The sequence below is a fragment of the Pogona vitticeps genome, chromosome 1 (assembly GCF_051106095.1).
Source record: "Pogona vitticeps strain Pit_001003342236 chromosome 1, PviZW2.1, whole genome shotgun sequence".
Lineage (NCBI taxonomy): Eukaryota > Metazoa > Chordata > Lepidosauria > Squamata > Agamidae > Pogona > Pogona vitticeps.
The window spans coordinates 17,615,067-17,636,025 of record NC_135783.1 but is presented as its reverse complement, the minus strand read 5'-3'; the positions used below and the strand labels follow the sequence as shown (position 1 = coordinate 17,636,025).

Genomic DNA, 20,959 nt, shown 5'->3' with positions numbered 1-20,959 from the left:
AGAAGCAGGCATCTTTGAATTTCATGGCTGCTGTCACCCTCTGCAGTGATCATGCAGCCCAAGAAAGTAAAATCTGTCACTGCCTCCATATCTTCCCCTTCTATTTGCCAGGAGGTGATGGGACCAGTGGCCATGATCTTAGTTTTTTTTTATGTTGAGCTGCAGACCATTTATTGCACTCTCCTCTTTCACCCTCATTAAGAGCTTCTTTAAGTCCTCCTCACTTTATTTATTTTATTTTATTTATTTATTTAATTTATATCCCACCTATCTGATCGGGTCAGGACTACTCTAGGCGGCTAACAACCATAAAAGTACAATAAAAATATATAAATAATTTAAATAATAAAAGCGAGACATAGAGTGGAAGAAGCAAAAGAAAAGGAAAGAAAAAGACGTCAGGAGTTGTCTAATGGGAAGGCCTGCCGAAACCCCCGCAATTCTGTGTTGGCTGTCTCTAGCAAGCATGTCATTGCTAGTACCACTCTGGCAGCCACTGATGATGATTAAATCCTCTGCGAGCTAGCAAAAATTTAATGCAACTTGCTAGGCACGTTGGACACCTTACTACTCCCTATACCACACCATGGCTGGAGTGCAATGTGTTCCAGCAAAAATAATGCACATCTTTAGCAAATTTGGTGCATCCTGCTAGTTCGGTACACAGCCTGTGTCAATTCAATAATATTTTAAATTCAAATAATGTATGATTTCCTTCCTTTTGAATCAAGGGGGTAATGTCAGCGTATATAAATTTTTTGGGGGGTAAAAGGTAAAAAAGTACCCTGACCCCTGTTCTATATGGAGAAGTTATCACTCAAGTATCCAGTGAATAGACCACCACACACACAATCAGCAATGCCTTAACATTTTCATTGGTTACTGTTTTCTATTGTATGAGTTGTTTCCCATTCTGTGCTATTTTCTCTGTTTAAAAGAACGCATTAAGAATATTTATATGTCCATTTGTTGGCCTATGGAATGACTGCCCTTCATTGTGTCCTCATTTTTGTTTTCTGAGTGAGGCATTACAACCAGGGTACGTTTGTTGCGGTCCTCAGTGAACCACAAGATTGATACAGTGCAATGCTGTCCAATCTGTTGTATGTAACCCCACTGACTTCACTCCTTCCCCGAGTTCTAAAGCTAGATAAATGCTATAGTTCTTTGGGAAAGCATTTCAGGGAACAAAGGTCACCTCGTTGCTACATAGACTGTGGTTCACTACTCTGTTCCACAGGGCATTTTCTTTCCCCTTGATCGTATCTTCATCTGATTGCTTCAGGCAAGCAAGCACATTTATTCACTCTGATCCAACATGGCTCTGGCTTTCAACCTGGAGACTGAATTGTGTTCACATAGGCACAAAATAATAGTAGGAGACGTAAGAGATTCCATTTATTTACGAAGTTCCCTTGGAAACCTTCTTGCACAGGGCATGAGAAGAAAAAATCTGTTCCACAGCAGGGTGAGGAAAAATGCTAGACTTTTAGAACAAGTTTATCATCAATTATGCTCAAAGGGCAGACTCAGGTGGCTGGACCAAAAGGGTCGCAAATCTCTGTCTCTTGTTCTAGCCATTACCTATGGTATTTACTAGAAGCGGCTACTAATCCACTTAGGATGCACAGATTCATGTCCTCTTCAAATGGGAAGAGATAACATTATCTGCATAATCTCTGTCCTGCAACAAGAGGCCATTAGGGCCAGGCTGTTGCTTAATTACTTGAAGGGTTCTGTCTGTAGCTGTTGCTTTCAAAGTCAACTGTGTTATGCATTCAGAGTTAATTATGCTATCCTGCAGCAATCCTTCTGAATGTTTTGGGTTACAGAGATTCTTTGAAAATCTAAATCCAATGGGAAATTGCTTGGAAAAAGAATTTACAGATTCTCTTTACAACAAGTCCTTAGAGATCGAGCCACGTAATGTCAAGCCACCTCCAAGATTTGTGAGTATTAAGTTTTTATTATTTTATTTGCTGTAATTCACAGTTGTTTTCTTTAAGTTTCCGAAATTAGGTTTTTAGAAGAAAGAAACATGAAATATTATTTTATTGAAAATAAAAGCCACATTAATTAGATGGTCTTCTAAGTTTTGGGTTTGGATTTTCTTGCAGCCCAAAAAATACAACTATTCCCTCAAATCTCCGGGTATTCGGCCATCAAATCCAAGGCCAGGCACCATGCGGCACCCGACACCTCTGCAGCAAGAACCAAGAAAAATCAGTTACAGTCGTGTCCCTGAAAGTGAAACTGAGAGTACTGCTTCAGCACCAAACTCCCCAAGAACTCCGCTCACCCCACCTCCTCCATCATCCACTTCCAGCGCCGCAGATGCTTGTAGTGTATTTGACTCAGATCCTGCAACCCCTTTTCATTCAAGTAGGTTCCACAATTAGGATTATTCTTTCCTCCATTATGTGCGTGTTTTCTATGTATGTCAAAGTGCAGAAATCTGTAAGTTGGTACTTGTATTTGTCAGAACAGAATCTTCATTAAGTTCAGTTCAGTTCAAGCTTTGATTTAGAAAGGAGGGCTTAGGTGTACGGTATTCAAATGAAATGGATCCAGTTTTCCATTAGCACATAGATGTTGATTGTTCGTTAAGTATTGTCAACAAGAATACGCACTAGTTTCACTTCACCCTGGTCCAATAGACTCATTGATGGACAATGGATGGGGAGAAAATCCCACCGCTGCAGTCCTTCTCCACCCATTGTCATGGGTCATTAACAGTGGTCTTTCTGGTGGGTCCTGATCTTCCTGGGGACGGACGAAAGGGCAGTTTGATAAATAGGAGACAGATTGTATCTAAGGTCTCCACCCCTGTTGAGTGAGGGATTTTCTATATACACATGTATGGCCTTCCTGACCTCTCTCTCATACCACTTATCTTCTCGGTCCAAAATGAGTAGTATATAGAACCAAATGAACCATATAGAGCCAATAAACGAAATGCAGTGGGTAACTAAAGTGTTTATATATTCCCAGGGTCTGCTTCTGTGTCCTCTATAAGTTTTCCCAAAAGCTCAGATGAAATGACTGTTCCTCCTCCTATACCTCCCCGAAGACGGCCAGAATCTGCTCCTGCAGAATCCTCTCCATCAAAGGTGATTTCTTCAGTCAGTTTTAAAGTAGGAATTATAGGATGGAAATATATCTAATTCATGCTTTCTGCATAAAATAGAAATAGTAGAAAGAAGCCAAAGTTACATACACAGACAGTATTTTAAATGTTACAACACTGTGGCCGAAGAAGCATTGGCTTTAGCTGTCACCTTATGTATTAAATGAACTGCGGAAGGAATTTAGTAAGGAATAAGGTATCAGGATCTCCCCTCATTATATTGCAGATATATAAGTACTCATTTATGATGCAGGGCTCAGGTAATTTCCATATTTTCTATCTGATGAAGAGCCATGGTAGATCAGGCTGAAGGCCTGTGTAGTCTCCTACTCCATATTTAGTTACAGATGAATTGCCTGTGAGGCAGCCCATAAGCAGGACATTAGTGCAGAACATGTACCTTGTTCCCACCTGTATTCCCTATTACTCTGATCCAGATGGAAATGCCTTCCTCATGGTAGACACAAAAAGCCACATTCAAGCAGTGCTTCTCTTATACAAGGCTGAGACTAAACAATGTCCCAAATTTGCCACCTTGTTCTTCGCCTCTGTTGCCATGTCCTTTGTTTCTTAAGTGGGTGCCGTTTTATTTTAAAAAGAGGAGTTAGTTTTAAAACCAGTTTTAAAGCTGTTGCCTATGAGGATGGCAGTGACAGCATGCTCCCACCCCTGCCCACCTTTTCAAATTAGCTATAGTAACCAGAACAAGAGCCTAGTTCACGATCATGCTTGCCCTTTCCTGCATGTTCCTGGGATGATTATCAGGCATATCCTGCCAAACCATGACAGCAACTTACCCTCAGGGCTCCTCAAACACGACAACAGACATCTCACTAAAGTAAGCACCCAATTCATTCTCTACCACCCCTCCAAACCATCCAACAAATATTTCCTCAGATTGGAACATATCTGGAAAATTGCAGCGCAGAATGTGGAGGCATGGCTATCAAGATACCAGTTGAGTTTTTCTTATATGAATGGTGATTGATTACAGAAATCACCCTCATTGTCACAATAATGCCAATAATTTGGAGGATGCATCTTGGAGTGAGGTGGGAAGTTGTGGCAGTCTCTTCCCTCCATCCAAGGATATAGATCCTGGCAGCCTTACGTCAGATGAAAAGATTGGTGGCTCACTTTTCCTGCTGGTCATCGGGGATGAATTGTATGAATGCCACCAGTGGCTGAATTTGTGATGCATGAGTTGTAAGCTTCTGCATCTAATGGCTGAACTGAAGCATAGTCAGTTTCCCCTTCAGAACATTTTTTTCTATTTAAAATGTTTCAACTCCTGTGCTGAAGCACATAGCCTCCTCTCATCCTCTCTGTCCTCCGGAGGGGGTGTGATCAGTCCAGAATGAAACAATGCAACAAGATGGAAATCTACCTTTCAAATTAATTTTCTTCCCTTGGGAGACAACCTAAATAGCCCATCATGCTCTCACCATAATTGTATAATTTATTTATTTAAATAATTTTAGAAGAGGTAGCCATGTTAGTCTGTGCAAGCATATCAGGCAAAATCCAAAGACACAAAGCAAAAATGGACAAAAACATGTGGCACTTTAAAGACTAATGTAAGCTTTTGTGGAAATGTCCACTTCATCAAGACATGGAAACAGAATGAAATTTTAGATGAAAGCTTACATTGAAATATAATAGTGCCACATGTTTTTGTCTTGTTTTGTTTCTTTGGATTTTGTCTGATATTATTTATATAAAATATTTGTACCATATATTTTTCCTCAGAAGGACCCAGGTCAGCTTACACTATTAAAATAAACAATATTAAAGGCTGAAAACAATAAATGATTGCAATATTTTAAAAAGAATTAAACATATGTCAAATTAAAAACTAGTAGTTAAAAACAGTTTAAAACCATTTTACAAAATCAGTTGTTCAGTCTGCCTGAAGAGCAGATCTTGGCTGGCTTACAGAAGGACAGCCAGGAGTGAGCCAGAATGAGTTCCCATGGGAGGGAGTTTCATCGCTTAGGAACTGTGACAAGGAAGGCTCTCTCTCGTGTCCTTACCAAATGTGGATACGAGGAATGTGAGGATGACAGAAAGGCCTCCTCTGATGATTTTAGCAGGTTCATGCAGAGAGACGCAGTCTTTAGTTACCAGGCTTTTCGCCTTCTTTGGGACCTTCAGTCAATTGTTGGAGAAAAGAAGATTGCAAAGAGTAGTGGCAAATGAAAGCCAGTTGACTTTTTTTGCTCTTTGAAAATGATTCGTATTGAGGGTATGGGTATATTGAATATAAAGGAAGTGCAGATTTACTGAGGTGGCTTTTTTAAATCAGAAGGATGATAGTAACCTGTAGTGAGTGGATGACAGCTCTAGCCACCTCTGAATGCACAATTTGTAAAGTTGTCTCCACCTATACTGCTAGGAGATCTCTCTTGAGACATTCATTTTGCAGCACTGAAGCTTTAGACTATTCTACGACTGAAGCGTTGTTTGTGTTTCAGATTTCTTCTGCACATCTGGATAGCCCACCAGCAATTCCTCCTCGACAGCCAACATCAAAAATTTATTCACCGAGATACTCGGTGCCAGACAGGACCTCCCTTTCAGATGCCCCAGAAAGCCCACCTGTATTGCCACCACGGGAACCTGTGCGAACTCCTGATGTTTTTTCTAGTTCACCTCTCCATCTCCAGCCACCACCTTTAGGCAGAAAAAGTGAACTTGGAAACACTTTCTTTCCCAACAGTCCCTCTCCATTTACTCCTCCGCCCCCACAAACCCCTTCTCCCCACGTATCACGGAGGCATTTGCCATCACCCCCTTTGATACCCCAAGAGACGGACCTCCATCCTGTTGCTGGGCCACCGGTTCCTCCACGGCAAAGCACTTCTCAGCATATCCCAAAGCTTCCTCCAAAAACTTACAAAAGAGAGCCCACACATCCATTGATGCATCGTGATGGACCTCCTTTGCTGGAGAATGCCCACTCTACCTGAATTCTCCCTTACACTAGAGAGAGTGCTTGCTCTGGTGCCATGTCTGTTGCTGGCAATAGATTCACTGTACCTTTTGGCATCAAGGAGTTGAGCTGTGATGCTCCTAACACTAAAGACTCTACAGTAAATTTGATATATGGTGTAGACATACATGAATCTTAATAAGAGGTTCCCTGTCATGGAAGAAAACTGTTGCTGTTTGTTAGTATAGAATGCAGGACGCTGTTCTAAAGTCTCTGGACATCTGAATGTACCAGTAATCAGACTTGCAGATCTCTTTGGGCCAATAAGCAGACACCATGCTTTGTGTATTGTCCAGTGAAGGATGAGAAATATAGTCCTGTCATCATCTGTCGATCGCATTGTAAGGTCTTGGAGTGAAACTATTATGCACTTTTTAAAAAATTCTCAAACAGAGAACTTGGTAGTATCCTTAACGTTCTTTTGTTTTTATTCCCTGCTTTCAAATCATGAACTGGACTGTGAAGAAGATCTGTGGTACTGAATCAACCTAAAGCTAAAGCATAGCATTGTACTGCAGTACTGTTTACAAACTGTTACTAGTCCATTGTGGGTACCTAGGCTTCACCAAAGAGGTACTTTCCTTCTATATGAATATTATGGTGCCAGTTCAAAAAGAAATTCAGCCGGGAAGCAGAATGCCTACTTTTTGCCTTCTTTAAACAAATTATATGAATGACACCAATGAAAAACTGCAAAACATAGCAGAGCTAAATTTATCCCTATATTTAGAAGACTGTTAAATTTGGACTAGGTTAGGTCTTCTTCATCTTAAGGTTTACTGGTAACCCGCTTTATGGCTGGTAGTGCAACATCTTTGATTATGCCATGGAAATGCAAAGGATGATCCGCTGGCCATATCTCAATTATCACCATGTTTTAACTAACAGTAGATAGATGAATAATCAGCACCCGTAGAATCGCCTTGTAGTTGCATAAATAAATCATGTGTATATAGTGAATGTTGCATATACTTACAAATTGTTTTTAATTTAATTGAAATAAAGATACAGATATTTTGTCTGGCTGACATATATTAAATTATTGCATTGTTAAATGTACATTTCAATTTGAAGCTGTAAGAAGGAGACACATGTTGTGGTACACACACTTCTCTTTCTAGCTCATTGTTCTAGTCTATAAAGCATAAACAGAGGAAATCCTAGGTTTGGAAATAAAGGTGAGTTAAAGGTGGCTCAGTGCTAACATCTGTGTACTTAAAATATAATGCATATCATGCAATATCAAATTCCAAACTCTGTTTAATCTTATAGACTTCAATATTGATCTTTATTACTGTATGTCAGAAGTTTGAAAGAGACTAATGTATGTGAGTTGGATTATCCATAGACCTGTGAACTAGGCTTCTAATTCCCAGTACCATGATGATAATGCATGCTACTTATTAAGATATTTTAATTATTTCTGCTACACTGGGATTTGTGAATGGTGCAGTAGTTGTATCCTTGGTTGCTAAGACTCATAGAATATTTTTGGGAAAACAAAAATACATTTCAGCAATCTAAAAAGCCATGTCAGTGGAATAGTGTTGACAGAAGACTATATCACAGTGAAAACCTACTGTTCTAAGACATTTCTTCAGCACTATGCAGTGTGGTCTTTGCATTTCAGGAAATGTTAATTTAATCTGCTTTAAACGAATTCCTTTTTAGCTGTACATGTACAATATGCAAACTCAAAGGAAGGGTGTTCTGGAAAAAATATAATGGCAAAACTATGTTAGGTTGATATTCAGCTGCTGATAAAGGTTTCTAGAAATATTTAACTTTTCAAGGAAATGTCGGGAAAGTAGTCTCCATATAAGCCCAGTGTTTTTATTTCATTTGTAACACAGAAGAAAATGGAAAAAATTCTGCCATAAGAAGTTTACTGCAAATAAAACCAGTCCAGTCCAGCCAGCCAAATGAGAACTTTCTTTGTATGTCATTCTCCAGGCTTGGCCTACTAGAGGGGGCGAAAGAGTTCCCGTAGTCAAGGCAATAAGTACATTTTTAGGATATGGTAAATGAAACAAACTGGACTTTACATTTGGTAATTCTGTTCAGCATTTGCTACCTACAGTGTCTTACAGAAGTTTAGTCTACTATTACCCTTTAATGAAAAGCTTTTACAGTAACAAAATTCACATAAATATTTGCAGCAGCCCCAAAAGTGCTAGGGTTGCCCTGCCTGATACAATCCAGCTGCCAAAATTGGCTTTAAAGCTGAAATACTAAGTGAATCCATTTATACTGGTTTAGGCAAAATATTCAAACCACTAAACAAAGCATCAGCTGGACTTTTGGAAATGCAGATCTTAACTCTCTGAATACTATAGACTCCCAGAGACACAGTGAAGTGGAGATTGTACCTGAGTGATCTGTGGGCTCTGCCACAGGCCTCTTCCCACAGTCAGCTTCCATTATGTGAAGAAGGAGTCAGACTGAAACTGTTGCTGTCTTAGAATAGAATTAGTCTGAAGTTGCCCAAGCAATCTGTTATTGAGCTCCTTTTTGGTACAGTGGAATACTTTCCATGTTATTTAATAATCTTTTAAAAAAAGCACCGAGCTCTTCCAGAAGATATATTTGCAACTTGTTGAAAACCCTAATGGAATTGCTACAGTCCCCTTAAACCACTTTGTGACTTTCCTAAGACTTGGTTGAGACACAGAGATGCTATCCCCTAAGTAAGATCATATCTTTATTTGATTAAATATTGGTATACACAAGCTTCTCTGTTACATAGAATACTACACAGTAAAAAATACACTATTTTCCATGCAGCCAGGATCTGTTAGTATGGAGGCAATATGATCCATTGTTATGTAGCTGAACATTGGCCAAAATGGAATTGTGTCTTAATTATATATTACATACCAGCTAAGTGGCTTAAAAACATCCTTTAACTGGAGGAGAAAACTTGTCCCTTTTTTGTGACTCAGCATGCAACTGATAATGTCTATGGTGATTTCTTAACTTGGAGCAATTTGCCATTTGCATATGAGGATTTGGGCCATGCTATTAGAAGAGGATAATAAACTTGCCTTTTTCTGGAGCCATGTTATTTTAATGAATAAAGAAAAAATAATCAAATTGTATTAAATCAGTCAGTTATCATGTTTTCACCATATTATGCTGCACAAACCTACTTTCTTAAATGGTGGGTATCATTGTCACTTGCTTTTGTGTACCCTGGTGTTTTAAAAGTCAGGTCTGAAATGTTAAAAGTTTTGGCTTTTTTTTTTTTTTTACTAAGACTAGTTCCCCTCAAAAGTCAGTGGATTTTTCAGGTTCATCTGCTGAGTTGCTCTTAAAAATTGGCCAAAACCCAAACAGCTGTGCATTGGGTTCTATTCTGCTACCCATCATTGAAAAGTGTCTCTGTAGGGGATGACAGTGAGTTCGTACCTGGGGAATACAAAAGCAAGGGCAAGTGATACCTTTATTGGACCGCTATTTTTTTAAAAAAAATTGCTAGCTTTTGATCTATAGCAGTCTTCATCAGGCTGCTGTGAATAGTGCAGGAAAGAAAATATGGAAGTCCCAAAAGTCATGGCAGGTCTGTTTTTTAAAGGTGAGTTCAAAAATGCAGACTACAAAGTCAGGAATGTAGATGCCAAATTCCACCCCTAGTGGCTGTTGGTTGGATTTTCTCTCCCAACTCCTCGGGCTTTCTTCTAATGGTAAGAACTGTTGATATTGTTCTTACAAGTTCTTAATTTTTAAACATAGGAATGTGATTTCAAGCCACCTTTGCTCTACAAAGTAATTTGTCTCACTGATGTGACTAGGATGGGTGTGTGGTTGTTGTAGACTAGTAGCATCTACACATCAGCACATTGTGTATAAATGGAGTAGTCTTGATTAGAACCGAGTTGAGTCCTTTAATAGTTTCTTTTGACTGCCTATTGTCTGTGTACTTTCCTGTCAGTGTGTCTTACCTACTTACTGTTCAGTGTACCAAAAATGCATAAAATAAATCCTGGTTATTGCTCCTTTGCCTTTATAGTTGGGAAACGGGAAGCCTTGCTGTAAACACCAAGAGGCAGGCTAGTGCAAGGAATAATTCTCATCTGGTTGCTTTAAACTTGGCTCTAAAACGGTTTTAATTCTCATTTCCATATTTCTTTGTGGGTGTATGATGATTCTAAGAAAATTAACTGCAAGCTAATGACAAGTATAAAGCCAAAAGAACTTGGATTTTTGAAAACTGCACACTTTTTTTGCCGTTTAAACAACCTTGAAGTGCATTTTTTATCAACTCTGAGCAAATTCCCCTTTTGCCTTCAAAGACAAAATAGTGCATTTAAGCAATCAGTAGTTACAAAATTCAAATTGAGTGACCTTGTTAAAACTCATGCACCCAGATGGAAGAGAAAATCTTGTGCCAGATGTATGCAACTTTTCAGTAGCTGCCAAATGTGCCTTTTAAATTCTTTCTTTTTCTTTTTGAAACAATAGATTCTCTTGTTGGGTGGGGTCTTATTTCAGGTAACATTTCTTATTTGCCAATCTAGAAACCAAGCTTTCTGGTTCTCTTTGTACACGTTTACGTTTTGATGAATTATGATAATTCCTATATTGAAAATGTATTGCCTTCAATTTAATGGCATGGATACTTTGCTAAATGGTTAAGAAGCTATGGCAGTCCAATCCAGCTGTATAAGGATGAAGTGGTGATATCTAAACTGGCAAATCTTATTGGCCTGTGTGTACCTAGTCATGTATGTAGGTCAGCTTTGTATGCTATGTTTGCAATGGTATTCAGATTGCATTTAAACTGAAAATTAATAGTGGCTGTTACTTTTTGGCATTCAAGAGATCTGTTCTTTTAAAAAAATAAAATGCCTTACATATCTCATAAGTGTATATGTTTGTACATGTGATAAGTTAGGTCGGCTAGTATGCTTTGTTATTTTTATTTAGTTTGTCGTATCTTGGGGTATAAAGAGCCATGTATCCACTTGAAAGGGAAAAATAAATATTGTGTTAGATATTTGCAACTTTCAGTAGCTGCCAAATGTGCTGTGTTCAAAAAGTGTTTTTTGTTTTGTTTTGTTTCTTTCTGAAACACAATGAAGTCTCTGACTGGTGGTGTCTTACTTCAGGAAAACACAGTATCTGGCTGATCTAGTAGTCCAGTAGATATATTGCATTTTGTACCCCACTCACTTTTTCTTTTTTCAAGCTGTGGCTGGAGAGCATGTTTTGTTCCTAAATTACTTGTCCCCATTAGAGGTATTTTCTAAATTTTTTAACAATCCTCATGGTTTCCAATGAGCATACAAATACCTCCTCCTTCTTTCTCAACAGTTCTGTTTTGCTAATCGCTCTGTTTCTGCTTACTAGCTTATTTCACTATTGAAAGGAGTTCAAGTATATGGTATGTGTGACTTCTCAATGATATTGTTGCCCAAACACTTTGCTGGGTCACTTTCACTTATAGTGTAAGCATTCTCAAGCAATTTCCAGAGTCAGGATTTGACAGCAGTTTTATTTAAATGAACCAAAAAAAAACCCCACCCTTGTAATCAACCAGTGAATTTCTGGAATTTTTTTATCCTGTCAATTCTAAATGCTCTCTGGTACTTTAAAAACTGAATTAATTTTACTGTGAAATCAGTTTAAAATTCACATTCCAATATAGCACCACTTGACATTTTTAGAGAAAGATAAAGGTAAGCTCATGTCATTCATCAGTTATATTAATTTAAGTATTGTGTTACTCTGACTAAACTAACTGTCACAGTAGCATTTTTAATCATACTGCATGAATTCCTGAGTGCTTAGGCTACATGGAAGTCTGAGCTGCTAAAGATGGCAGCCAGACCTATCCAGAACTATGCAAAAAAATTTCCACATTTTACCTGATAATGAACAGTTATGGCAAGAAAGTGGATAGTGGAGTGATGGTCTTAGATTTGCCTGATGATCCAGCAAGCTTCCTTCTACTGGCTCAGCTCACCCATACACTGTCAACCAGTTGGTCTCCCCTGCTGATCCACAGGACATAACTATTCATCCCATAAAGCTCTACCCAATTCTAAATATGTGGCAAAAGCTATGAAATTTTACTCCTCTCTGTGGGCTTTGTCATGTTATACAACAGCTCAGAGGAGAACATTGATAATAGCATTTACTGTTTTCCCAGAAATGTGACACCCTTACTGCTGGGTGTCAGCAGTGAGTGAGTGGCAAAATATACAGATGACCCCCACAGTATACATAAAATAATCCCTGAAAATACAGGGCTTCACCTTTTTTTTCTTTTTTCTTTTTTTTTTCTTTTTTTTCTTTTTTTTGGTCTTATCTGGGGCCAAATTACTGGGAAATTCTAACAAATTACCATTGGTCTTAATATCCAAATGTTTCTTCTTTTGACCCTAAAGTTGCTTGAAGCAAAACCACTGTATTACATGGGACTCAAAGTAAAGAACTCAACCCAGGGAACATGCAGAAACTGTTACTCTGGCCTCAGATGGCTCATTTCTTTTTGAAGAACTTGCGAAAGGAACTACGAAAGCCCCCTTTCTGGTCTTGCCTTGGAGTTTGGCTGCTGAAAGACGTTTGTTCGTTGTCATCCCTAGGAGAGAATCTAGTGTTGTCTTCTAAATGCATATCCTGAAATGGAAAAAATAGTTCAGCCAAGAATATTACAAAGGGGCCTCTTCCCTTCTGTATTGATCACTGTTTTGAGGAAACAAAAGAGTAGGGGGAAATATATGCCCAGTATTAAACCTATGGATTTATAACAAACCTGTTAATCCTAATTTCCAAATCTTCAACTCAGATGTTTACATCTACTTCGCAGATTTTTACAGTGTTTTATCAAGAGACAACAATGATACAGTATTTGCATATGCTTATATCTGCATCTGCACACTACAGGAAATACAGTGGTGCCTCGCTTTACAATTGCCCCATTTAACGATGAAATCGCATTATGACGTAGTTTTTGCGATCGCAAAACGATGTTTCCTATGGGGGAATTTCGCTTTGCGATGATCGGTTCTCTGCTTCGGGAACAGATTCTTCACAAAACGATGATTTTCCAACAGCTGACTGGCGGTTTCAAAATGGCCACCAGGTAAACAAAATGCCCCCCCGCTGTTTACTGGGACGGATTCCTCGCATTACAGGCACCGAAAATGGCCTCCCTATGGAGGATCTTCGCTGGACTATGAGTTTCAAGCCCTTTGGAACACATTAAACGGGTTTTAATGTGTTTCAGTGGGTTTTTTCTTTTCGCATTACGATGTTTTCGTTCTACAGCAATTTCGCTGGAACGAGTTAACGTCATAATGTGAGTCACTACTGTATAACTCAACTTTTGTGGCTACAAAAAAGGTGAATCATATTTTAGGCTGCATTAATAGAAGTGTAGTTTCCAAATCCCATGAGGTGCTAGTCCCCCTCTATTCAACACTGGTTAGCCGTCACCTTAAGTATTGTATCCAGTTCTGGACACCACACTTCAAGAAGGATGCTAACAGACTGGAATAAATTCAGAAGAGGGCGACAAGGATGATCGGGGGCTGGAAATCAAGCCTTATGCGGAAAGGCTGGAAGAATTGGGCATGTTTAGCCTTGATAAAAAAAGACTGAGGGGTGATAATGATAGCACTTTTCAAATCTTTTTGATTTGAAAGGCTGTCATATAGAGGAGGGACAAGTTCTGTTCTCGATCATCCCAAAGTGCAGGACACGCAACAATGGGCTCGAAGCCAGATTTTGGTTGAATATCAGGAAAAACTTCCTAACTGTTAAAGCAGTATGGCAGTAGAACCAATTACCTTGGGAGTTGGTGAGTGCTCCAACACTGGAGGCATTCAAGAAAAATTTAGATAATCACCTGGCAGATATGCTTTGAGTGTATTCCTGCATTGAGTGGGGCGGGGGGTTTGGACTTGATGACCTTGTTAGGCCCCTTCCAACTTCCCTTTTCTATGATTCTATGAAACACAGGCTATTTTTCCATTAATATTTATGGTGTTAATGTCAACTTCTCTGGCACTTGCATTAACCATGATCCACAGTAAGCAGGTATAGAGCTCAGTATTTCAGTTTTGTATTCAGGCAACACAACATGGAGATGGAGACAGGAACAAGACCCTGCCAGAAAGTCAGAAAGCTGTTCTGCTCCTCTGTCTACACTGTCGGCAACAACGTCATGGGTCAATTTATTTGTTCCTCCTCTAAGGTGATTTATGCCATTATCTGACAATAATGACCCTTTGCTTTCCTCACAGAACAATTTCTATGCAGAACAAAAACCATGGACACAAATTCAACAGAAATGGCAACTACTTTCCAAAGAGTTCAATTTCCCAACATCCTAGCATAGTGACTACTGTAGAAGAGAGCAGAAACTGACTAAACAAGCACATTCCATTGCATTTCTAAGGGACTCAATAGGGGTCAAGGCTTCTTAGCACAACACATATATTAATAATCTAGCTTTCTATGTCTTATAGGTATAAAATGGTTGCCTCCCTTGACAGACTCCAATGCTGTCCCATTAACCTCTTCTAGCATTCCTATGACAGCCACGTTTACTTAATCCGAGATATTCCCCATTCCACAAACTGCTACTTTGAGGTAATTAAAGATTGACAGTTCCAGTCTCAACTAATCTTTATTAAATTATCTATGTGTATCCATCCTTGGTCATGGTATATGTATAATTACTGTTATACTAGTCATGTATATTTCACGCCACTGTATCTGAGAAAGTGGGTGTTGATCTACAAAAGCTTCCACTGAAATAGAATTGTTAGCGCCACAATGGTTTTTTTCTTTTCTGAGCATGCATTTGTTATGTGACTCCAATCCCAAGACATGCATTCCTACTTGCTTATAACCATGGTGTGCCATTTTCACAACACATATTTTCAGTCTTGCCCATATCAGCTCAACTTGCACTAATCCTATACTCAGTTATCTTAACAGCATCTGAAAGACTGACTTCCTTGAGCTGAACTTCCATAGCTTTAAAGCAACTATAGCGAACCTATGGCACGTGTGCCGCAGCCGGTACGCAGAGCCCTTTCTGTGGGCACGCGAGCCATAAGTCACCATCGAGAAATACCTGTCCTCCAATCCCGGATTTTGGCACTCCGCTCTGCTGGTCTAACGGAGGGGTGCAATGGTGGCCACTACTGGCCTAGCCCAACAAGCAATTGGAGGACCGCTAAGTATTTCTCTGTTAATATTGTCCTGGGGGGGGGAACCCAAGCATTTAACCCTTGTAGTGCAGGGGCAGTTTTTTTCCTAAACCAAAACCTCAGTATTCAGGTTTAATTGCAGTGTTGGCACTTTGAAATAAATAAGTTGGTTTTGTGCTGCAATTTGGGCACTTGGGCTCAAAAAGGTTTGCCATCACTGCTCTAAAGCAATCGGCATCACTCAAGGAAATTATTGAGAGTATCCCTTGATATATATTTTTAAAGTACTTCTAAGAATGTCCAACATTGCATCAAGTTGAGAGTCTTACATATGGGGAGAGCAACCACGATGCACCCTATAACCTCCACTTTGTCCCAACTGTTGCATGTGTTGCACTTCTTACTATTTTCTAAGTATGTAAAAAGCTTCAATGCAATATCAACCCCATCAATCCTAATATAATGAAGGCTTTGAGAAATAAAGGTTGAGGCTTGGTCTTCCAGCCCCTGTCCTAAACTGATCTAAGTTCTACCACGACTGATAGGATTAAATGTTCTCTCCAAGCTACCATTTTGCCATTCCAATTATCATTTTTCTTAGATTAACTTATCCTCATATGTCATCTAAAGAGTGTTTTTTCCTCCTCTGCCCATGTGTCTCTCCAAGATTCAACAATGTGATTCATTACCCAGTGGAACTTGGATTATCTTTCTGTTCCCATCTTTCTGCAGCTTTTTCAGCTTCAGAATAAACGGATCTTGGTCACAGCCAAAACAGAACCAAGCAGGCACAAAGTGTTGAAAAATGGTGCCAAAACTAGTGGAATGTGATGGGCCCACATCAGAGTGATATTTGAAAAAGCAGACCTATAAAATATTACTTTTTATTAACCCATTAATGTCTACGTGTGTGAGAGAAGGAGAGATTGTGGGTGTGCCATCCACTCCAGAGAAGTTGACAGAGCAGCAACGTATGTGAAGGAAATGACAGAATGGCAGGAAGTGTCATTTCAAGTGTAGAGGATGTAGGAAATGAGAGTCCACAAGGGAGAGCAATTGAGGTGGGAAAAGAGGAAGATATAAAAGTTGAGGGAGGGATCTCTGAAGAATGTTGGATAGCTGAGGATGCTAAGGAGAAAGGGAACCGGTTCAAGATAATTAAGGAAGATCAATGGACAGGTGAACGGGTGCCTTTAAAGATGCCTAAAGAGGTAGCCAAGAAGGAGTGGAGAGAGCGCCCGGTATTGGGAAAAACAGCAGAAAAAGAAGCTAGAACAAGAGAAAGGGAAGAATTCCAGAGAGAGGTGAATAACCACAAAAATAAAAAATGTCTACCCTTGGGATCAATCCTGGGATGACCAGATTTCCACCACAGGTTTCAAAAGGACTCACATATCAAAGTATGGGAGCCCAACATTGGATGGGTGTTTCATCAATAAGTACTTATAAGCGTGCAGAAGTGACATCCACTTCGTTTGTTCCAGATATGTTATTACCAGTTGACTGTTTAATTAAACATGGAACCCGGGAGAAGTGCATGATAATGAGGGAGTTTGTTTGTTTGTTTGTTTTTGTACAGAACAGAAACTGGAGTGTGGTTCCTATGGATGCATTTTGACTTTATCCTACTGTCTTGTTGCTTTTCCAAGCTGTTTCATTCTGATCTGACTAGTTTGGTAGTTTTGGAGCATTAACGGGTTAATAAAATAGTAATATTAGACACGTTTTATTTCTATTGTTTTAATATGTATCCATCATATCTCACATTGATTTTTATTACCAAATGTTCATTCCTGCCCATTCCATTCCAATCTGGCTTGTGCCCCAAATAACTTATCCAAAGGGTTTCCCAGCCCTTCCAGAGCAGACATTTGGGTGCACGGAAGACTGTAGAAGAGATGAAGGGGTAGGAGATAACTGATTCTAGTGGAATCAATGGGATCCAGTGGAAGTTGATACCTCTTTCCTATGAAATCCATTGGTCGGTCTCACCCATACATGTCCTGCTCAGCCAGTTAAACAGAACAAGCTAAGCTAGCACTGGGAAGATGGCCGTTGAGAGATGCAGGAAAGTGCTTGGGGCTCCAGATGCCCCTTTTCTTAGCTTAGGATGTAGGGTTGATGTGTCTGTAATGCTATGATGTGGCAGATCTAACTTTGGCAACCATATTGATGGGAGACTGCCTAGCTTAGAAGGAACTCTATAGAAATGCTCCCAACTGGAAATCAACATGAGAGATCACCATGGTCAATAAATGAGGGCCGAGGCCCCCATCTTCAGGACCCACCTCTAAACCCCCTCCCTTTTGCCTCAGAGTGGGTGCCCAGCTTACGTGTTTCTCAGACCCTGCTGGGAAGTGGGTTTGCCCTTGCCTTTCGCTCTCCTTACTTCCACAAAGCTTGGCTTTTCACCCATTCCTCGCTGTGGAGGGAAGTAGTTGCGTGGAGTGCTCCGGGAGGGGGCCGAGATGCCATGGGGTTGGAAGCCCCTTTCCTGCTTGGCCGGCAACCGACTCCCACTGCTGCTGCGTGTGCTATATAGCCTGGCACTGACACCTTCCGTCGCACTGCGAGGAAACTCCTTCAAGGACCGGCTCAGCTGTTTCCCTTTGCTCCGGAAAAGCTCACGCTTGTGGGTGCTGCTGCTGGTGTTGGCTAGAGCACCACTCTTCGGGAGGGGCTGTAACGTGTGCTCTGTCCTTTCCGGCTCTGTCGTGAAGTTCACAGGCCTCAAGAAACAGATGTCAATGCTTGACTCAGAAGAAGCGGGAGAGCAAGTCTCAAAGGCGGCCATGTTTTGAAGGTGCTCTTCCTGGTATGGTGGTCCAGTCGTGGTATAGGTCTCTCCTCTGTATTCAAAGTCTTCGTAATCAGGAGTGAAACTTCTGCTGTGATGGAAAAGATCTGACGTTGAGGCCCTCCGAGTCCGCTCAGGGTTGGCTTTGGTGCCTGGAGAGGGAGCGTTGTACTCTGAGTCCGGAAGGGCCTGCAAGGAAGCTGCAAAAGCCTTCAGGTCCTGTTCACTGAATGGAGATGGAGTCAGGACATTCTCTGGCCTTTCATGCCGCCTTCCATCGCCTTCCCACTCACCTGATGGGGTGCCCTGCATGCCCTCCATCCCTTGTTGTTGACTCTTCTTCATGTGAGACATCAAGTGCCTTCAGGGGTAGGAGAGACAGAGGATCAGACACAACATGAGACTAAGCATGTTACAGAGACCTGTTGGAGTGACTACAGTATGCAAAGAAAAGCTAAAAGCTATTTTCGTTCTCTGTATATTTTTTCCCCTATGACTTCTAAATAAACCTATTTTCTTTAGTTATTTTACTAAATCCGTCATCTTGCCTCTTGATTCTTTCTTACTATTAATTCTTGCTGGTCTAAGGCTCTGGAAGAGAAGTTTCAAGTTTGCCTCTTGTTTGCTCAGAAAGTTGGGTGGGTGGGTCTGGAACATCTGCAGAACTAACTGCTTTAGAAAGAAAGGTAACACCAGTCTCCCTCGGTGGGTTGGTGTGAGACCCTGGGATCCATCTTGGCCCTGCTTGCCTCTCCGTTACACTAAATAAGCTCCCTAATTTAAATCTTAAATATTTATGCTTGTTGTTTGTAAGGTTTATTAGCCTTGTAACAATTATCAGAGTAATGTACAATTCAAAGCGCAGATGAAATCCATATAAATCAAATTAAAAAACATAATAAAATAATAAAAGCAGCAATAAAGAAGCAAAGACTGAAACAGGCATCTCAGTAATGACTAGAAATACGATGGAGATGAAACCATTTAAAAATCGCACCAGAGCAGAATCAATCAATCAAATATGTATGTTTATGCTGTTGTTTTGATAGTATGTCATCCAGAATAGTGGCCTGGCCACTCGTGCTGTCCACAGGAACAGACCATCTACTGATGATTTAATGGCTTATATATGAAAATATAGGAAGAAGTCACCTTTGGGGGACTCAATTTAATCTTTTGCTTTACTACCAACAAAGTCCATACTCAAAGTCAGAAATTCCCAGCCATGACAACACTCTGTAGGAACATTTTTCATTAGGCATCCTTCAGTCTCGAAAGACTATGGTATCGTGCTCTGTATGGAGGACTTAGAACAGCATCCAGTGTGGCTGAGGAGGCCAGTTCAAAGTGACAATCCCTTCCACACTGGAGACAAATTTATTTATTTATTTGATTTATACACCGCCCATCTGGTCTAAAAGACCACTCTGTCCCCTGTCCAGCTCCCTGATTTTGCTGCTTTTGTGACACATCATCATAGGCATCCTTCAGTCTCGATAGACTATGGTATAATGCTCTGCATGGAGGACTTGGAACAGCGTCTAGTATGGCTGAGAAGGCCAATTCTAGAGTGACAATCCCTTCCACACTTAGGACAAATACAATCTGTGCCCCGTCTAGCTCCCTGATTTTGCTGCTTTCATGATTGCCTCTTTGCCTCAGCCTGCTGGGCGAGGGTCTCTTCAAATTGGGAGAGGCCGTGATGCACCGCATGCCTCCAGGCTGAACGCTCAGATGTCAGGGTTTCCCATCTGTTGAGATCCATTTCCAAGGCCTTCAAATCCCGCTTACAGATATCCTTGTATTGCAGCTGTGGTCTCCCTCTGGGGCGATTTCCCTGCACTAATTCTCCATGCAGGAGCTCCTTTGGAATCCGACCATCAGCCATTCTTGCAACATGCCCGAGCCAACGTAGGCGTCGCTGTTTCAGTAGTGTAAACATGCTAAAAATTCCAGCTCGATCTAGGACTACTCTATTTGGAACTTTGTCCTGCCAGGTGATACCAAAAATATGTCGGAGGCAGCGCATATGGAACGTGTTCAGCTTTCTCTCCTGCCGTGCATGAAGGGTCCAGGACTCACTGCAGTACAGGAGTGTGCTCAGGACACAGGCTCTATAGACCTGGATCTTGGTATATGCTGTCAGCTTCTTATTGAGCCATACTCTTTTTGTGAGTCTTGAAAACATGGTAGCTGCTTTGCCAATGCGTCTATCCAGCTCGACATCTAACGTGACACAGATGCATTATTAATTACCCTATTTTTCTGTTTATAACACACCCCCATTTATAAGACCCTCCTCCCTTTTCTAAACCAAAAATTAAGAACGGGCTCTGGGCTCAGAATGGTTGGACATATTGAGTCCCTGTTGAATCTGAACCTACAGACTCCACCTCCAACGAGGTGTGTTCCAATTGGTTTGTTCAGCATCAGCTGAGGTCAGTTCCATAAGCCTCGTGAGTTGTGACTGAAAGAAGCCTGTTTACAGAGGCAAGGTATGTGCTGTTTTGTTCTCTCCTCAGCTATCTTAGCTTACTTTTGTGTAAAAGACACTCCTCAATTTTTAGTGTAATGATTTTAGGGAAAAAATAGTGTCTTAAAAACAGAAAAATAGCATATTAATATTACAGTATATAAATCTGGGAGGGAGGATGAGTAAATTTTGCAAGTAAGAGATAGCTCTGTGCATTAGAGTAGTCAGGAGTCAGGGGTTCCTTCCTTGAGAGAAAAACCAACCTATTTAGCCTTGGGCAAACTGCCCTGTCCCACAGCACCACCAGCAGAAGGGAATGGTAAACCACTTTTGAGTACCTTATACTGATCCTTATTCTGGTAAGGATCACAGTAAGTCAGAGTTGACTTGACAACATGTTGTTGTT

The 20,959-nt window shown here is 40.5% G+C and overlaps 2 protein-coding genes across 7 annotated transcripts in view; one reads left to right on the top strand and one right to left on the bottom strand.

Moving 5' to 3' along the window:
* The window catches only part of SOS1 (SOS Ras/Rac guanine nucleotide exchange factor 1), an 84,324-nt gene extending 73,196 nt beyond the window's left edge, over positions 1-11,128 (top strand). The window contains exons 19-22 of the mRNA XM_020794738.3: positions 1,833-1,949; positions 2,118-2,382; positions 2,992-3,110; positions 5,602-11,128. Coding sequence (XP_020650397.3) covers positions 1,833-1,949; positions 2,118-2,382; positions 2,992-3,110; positions 5,602-6,096 — 996 coding nt within the window. The 3' untranslated portion in view covers positions 6,097-11,128. The remainder of the gene's footprint in view (positions 1-1,832; positions 1,950-2,117; positions 2,383-2,991; positions 3,111-5,601) is intronic.
* The window catches only part of ARHGEF33 (Rho guanine nucleotide exchange factor 33), a 40,880-nt gene continuing 30,476 nt past the window's right edge, over positions 10,556-20,959 (bottom strand). For 4 of the 6 annotated variants that reach the window (XM_078382865.1, XM_078382866.1, XM_078382869.1 and 1 more), the window contains 2 exons: positions 17,673-18,441; positions 10,556-12,740 (listed from right to left, as the gene is read on the bottom strand). In XM_078382865.1, the coding sequence (XP_078238991.1) occupies positions 12,603-12,740; positions 17,673-18,441 (907 nt within the window). In that variant the 3' untranslated portion in view covers positions 10,556-12,602. Of the gene's footprint in view, positions 12,741-17,571; positions 18,442-20,959 lie in introns of all 6 variants that reach the window. The other 2 variants (XM_078382867.1, XM_078382868.1) reach the window with 2 other exon arrangements.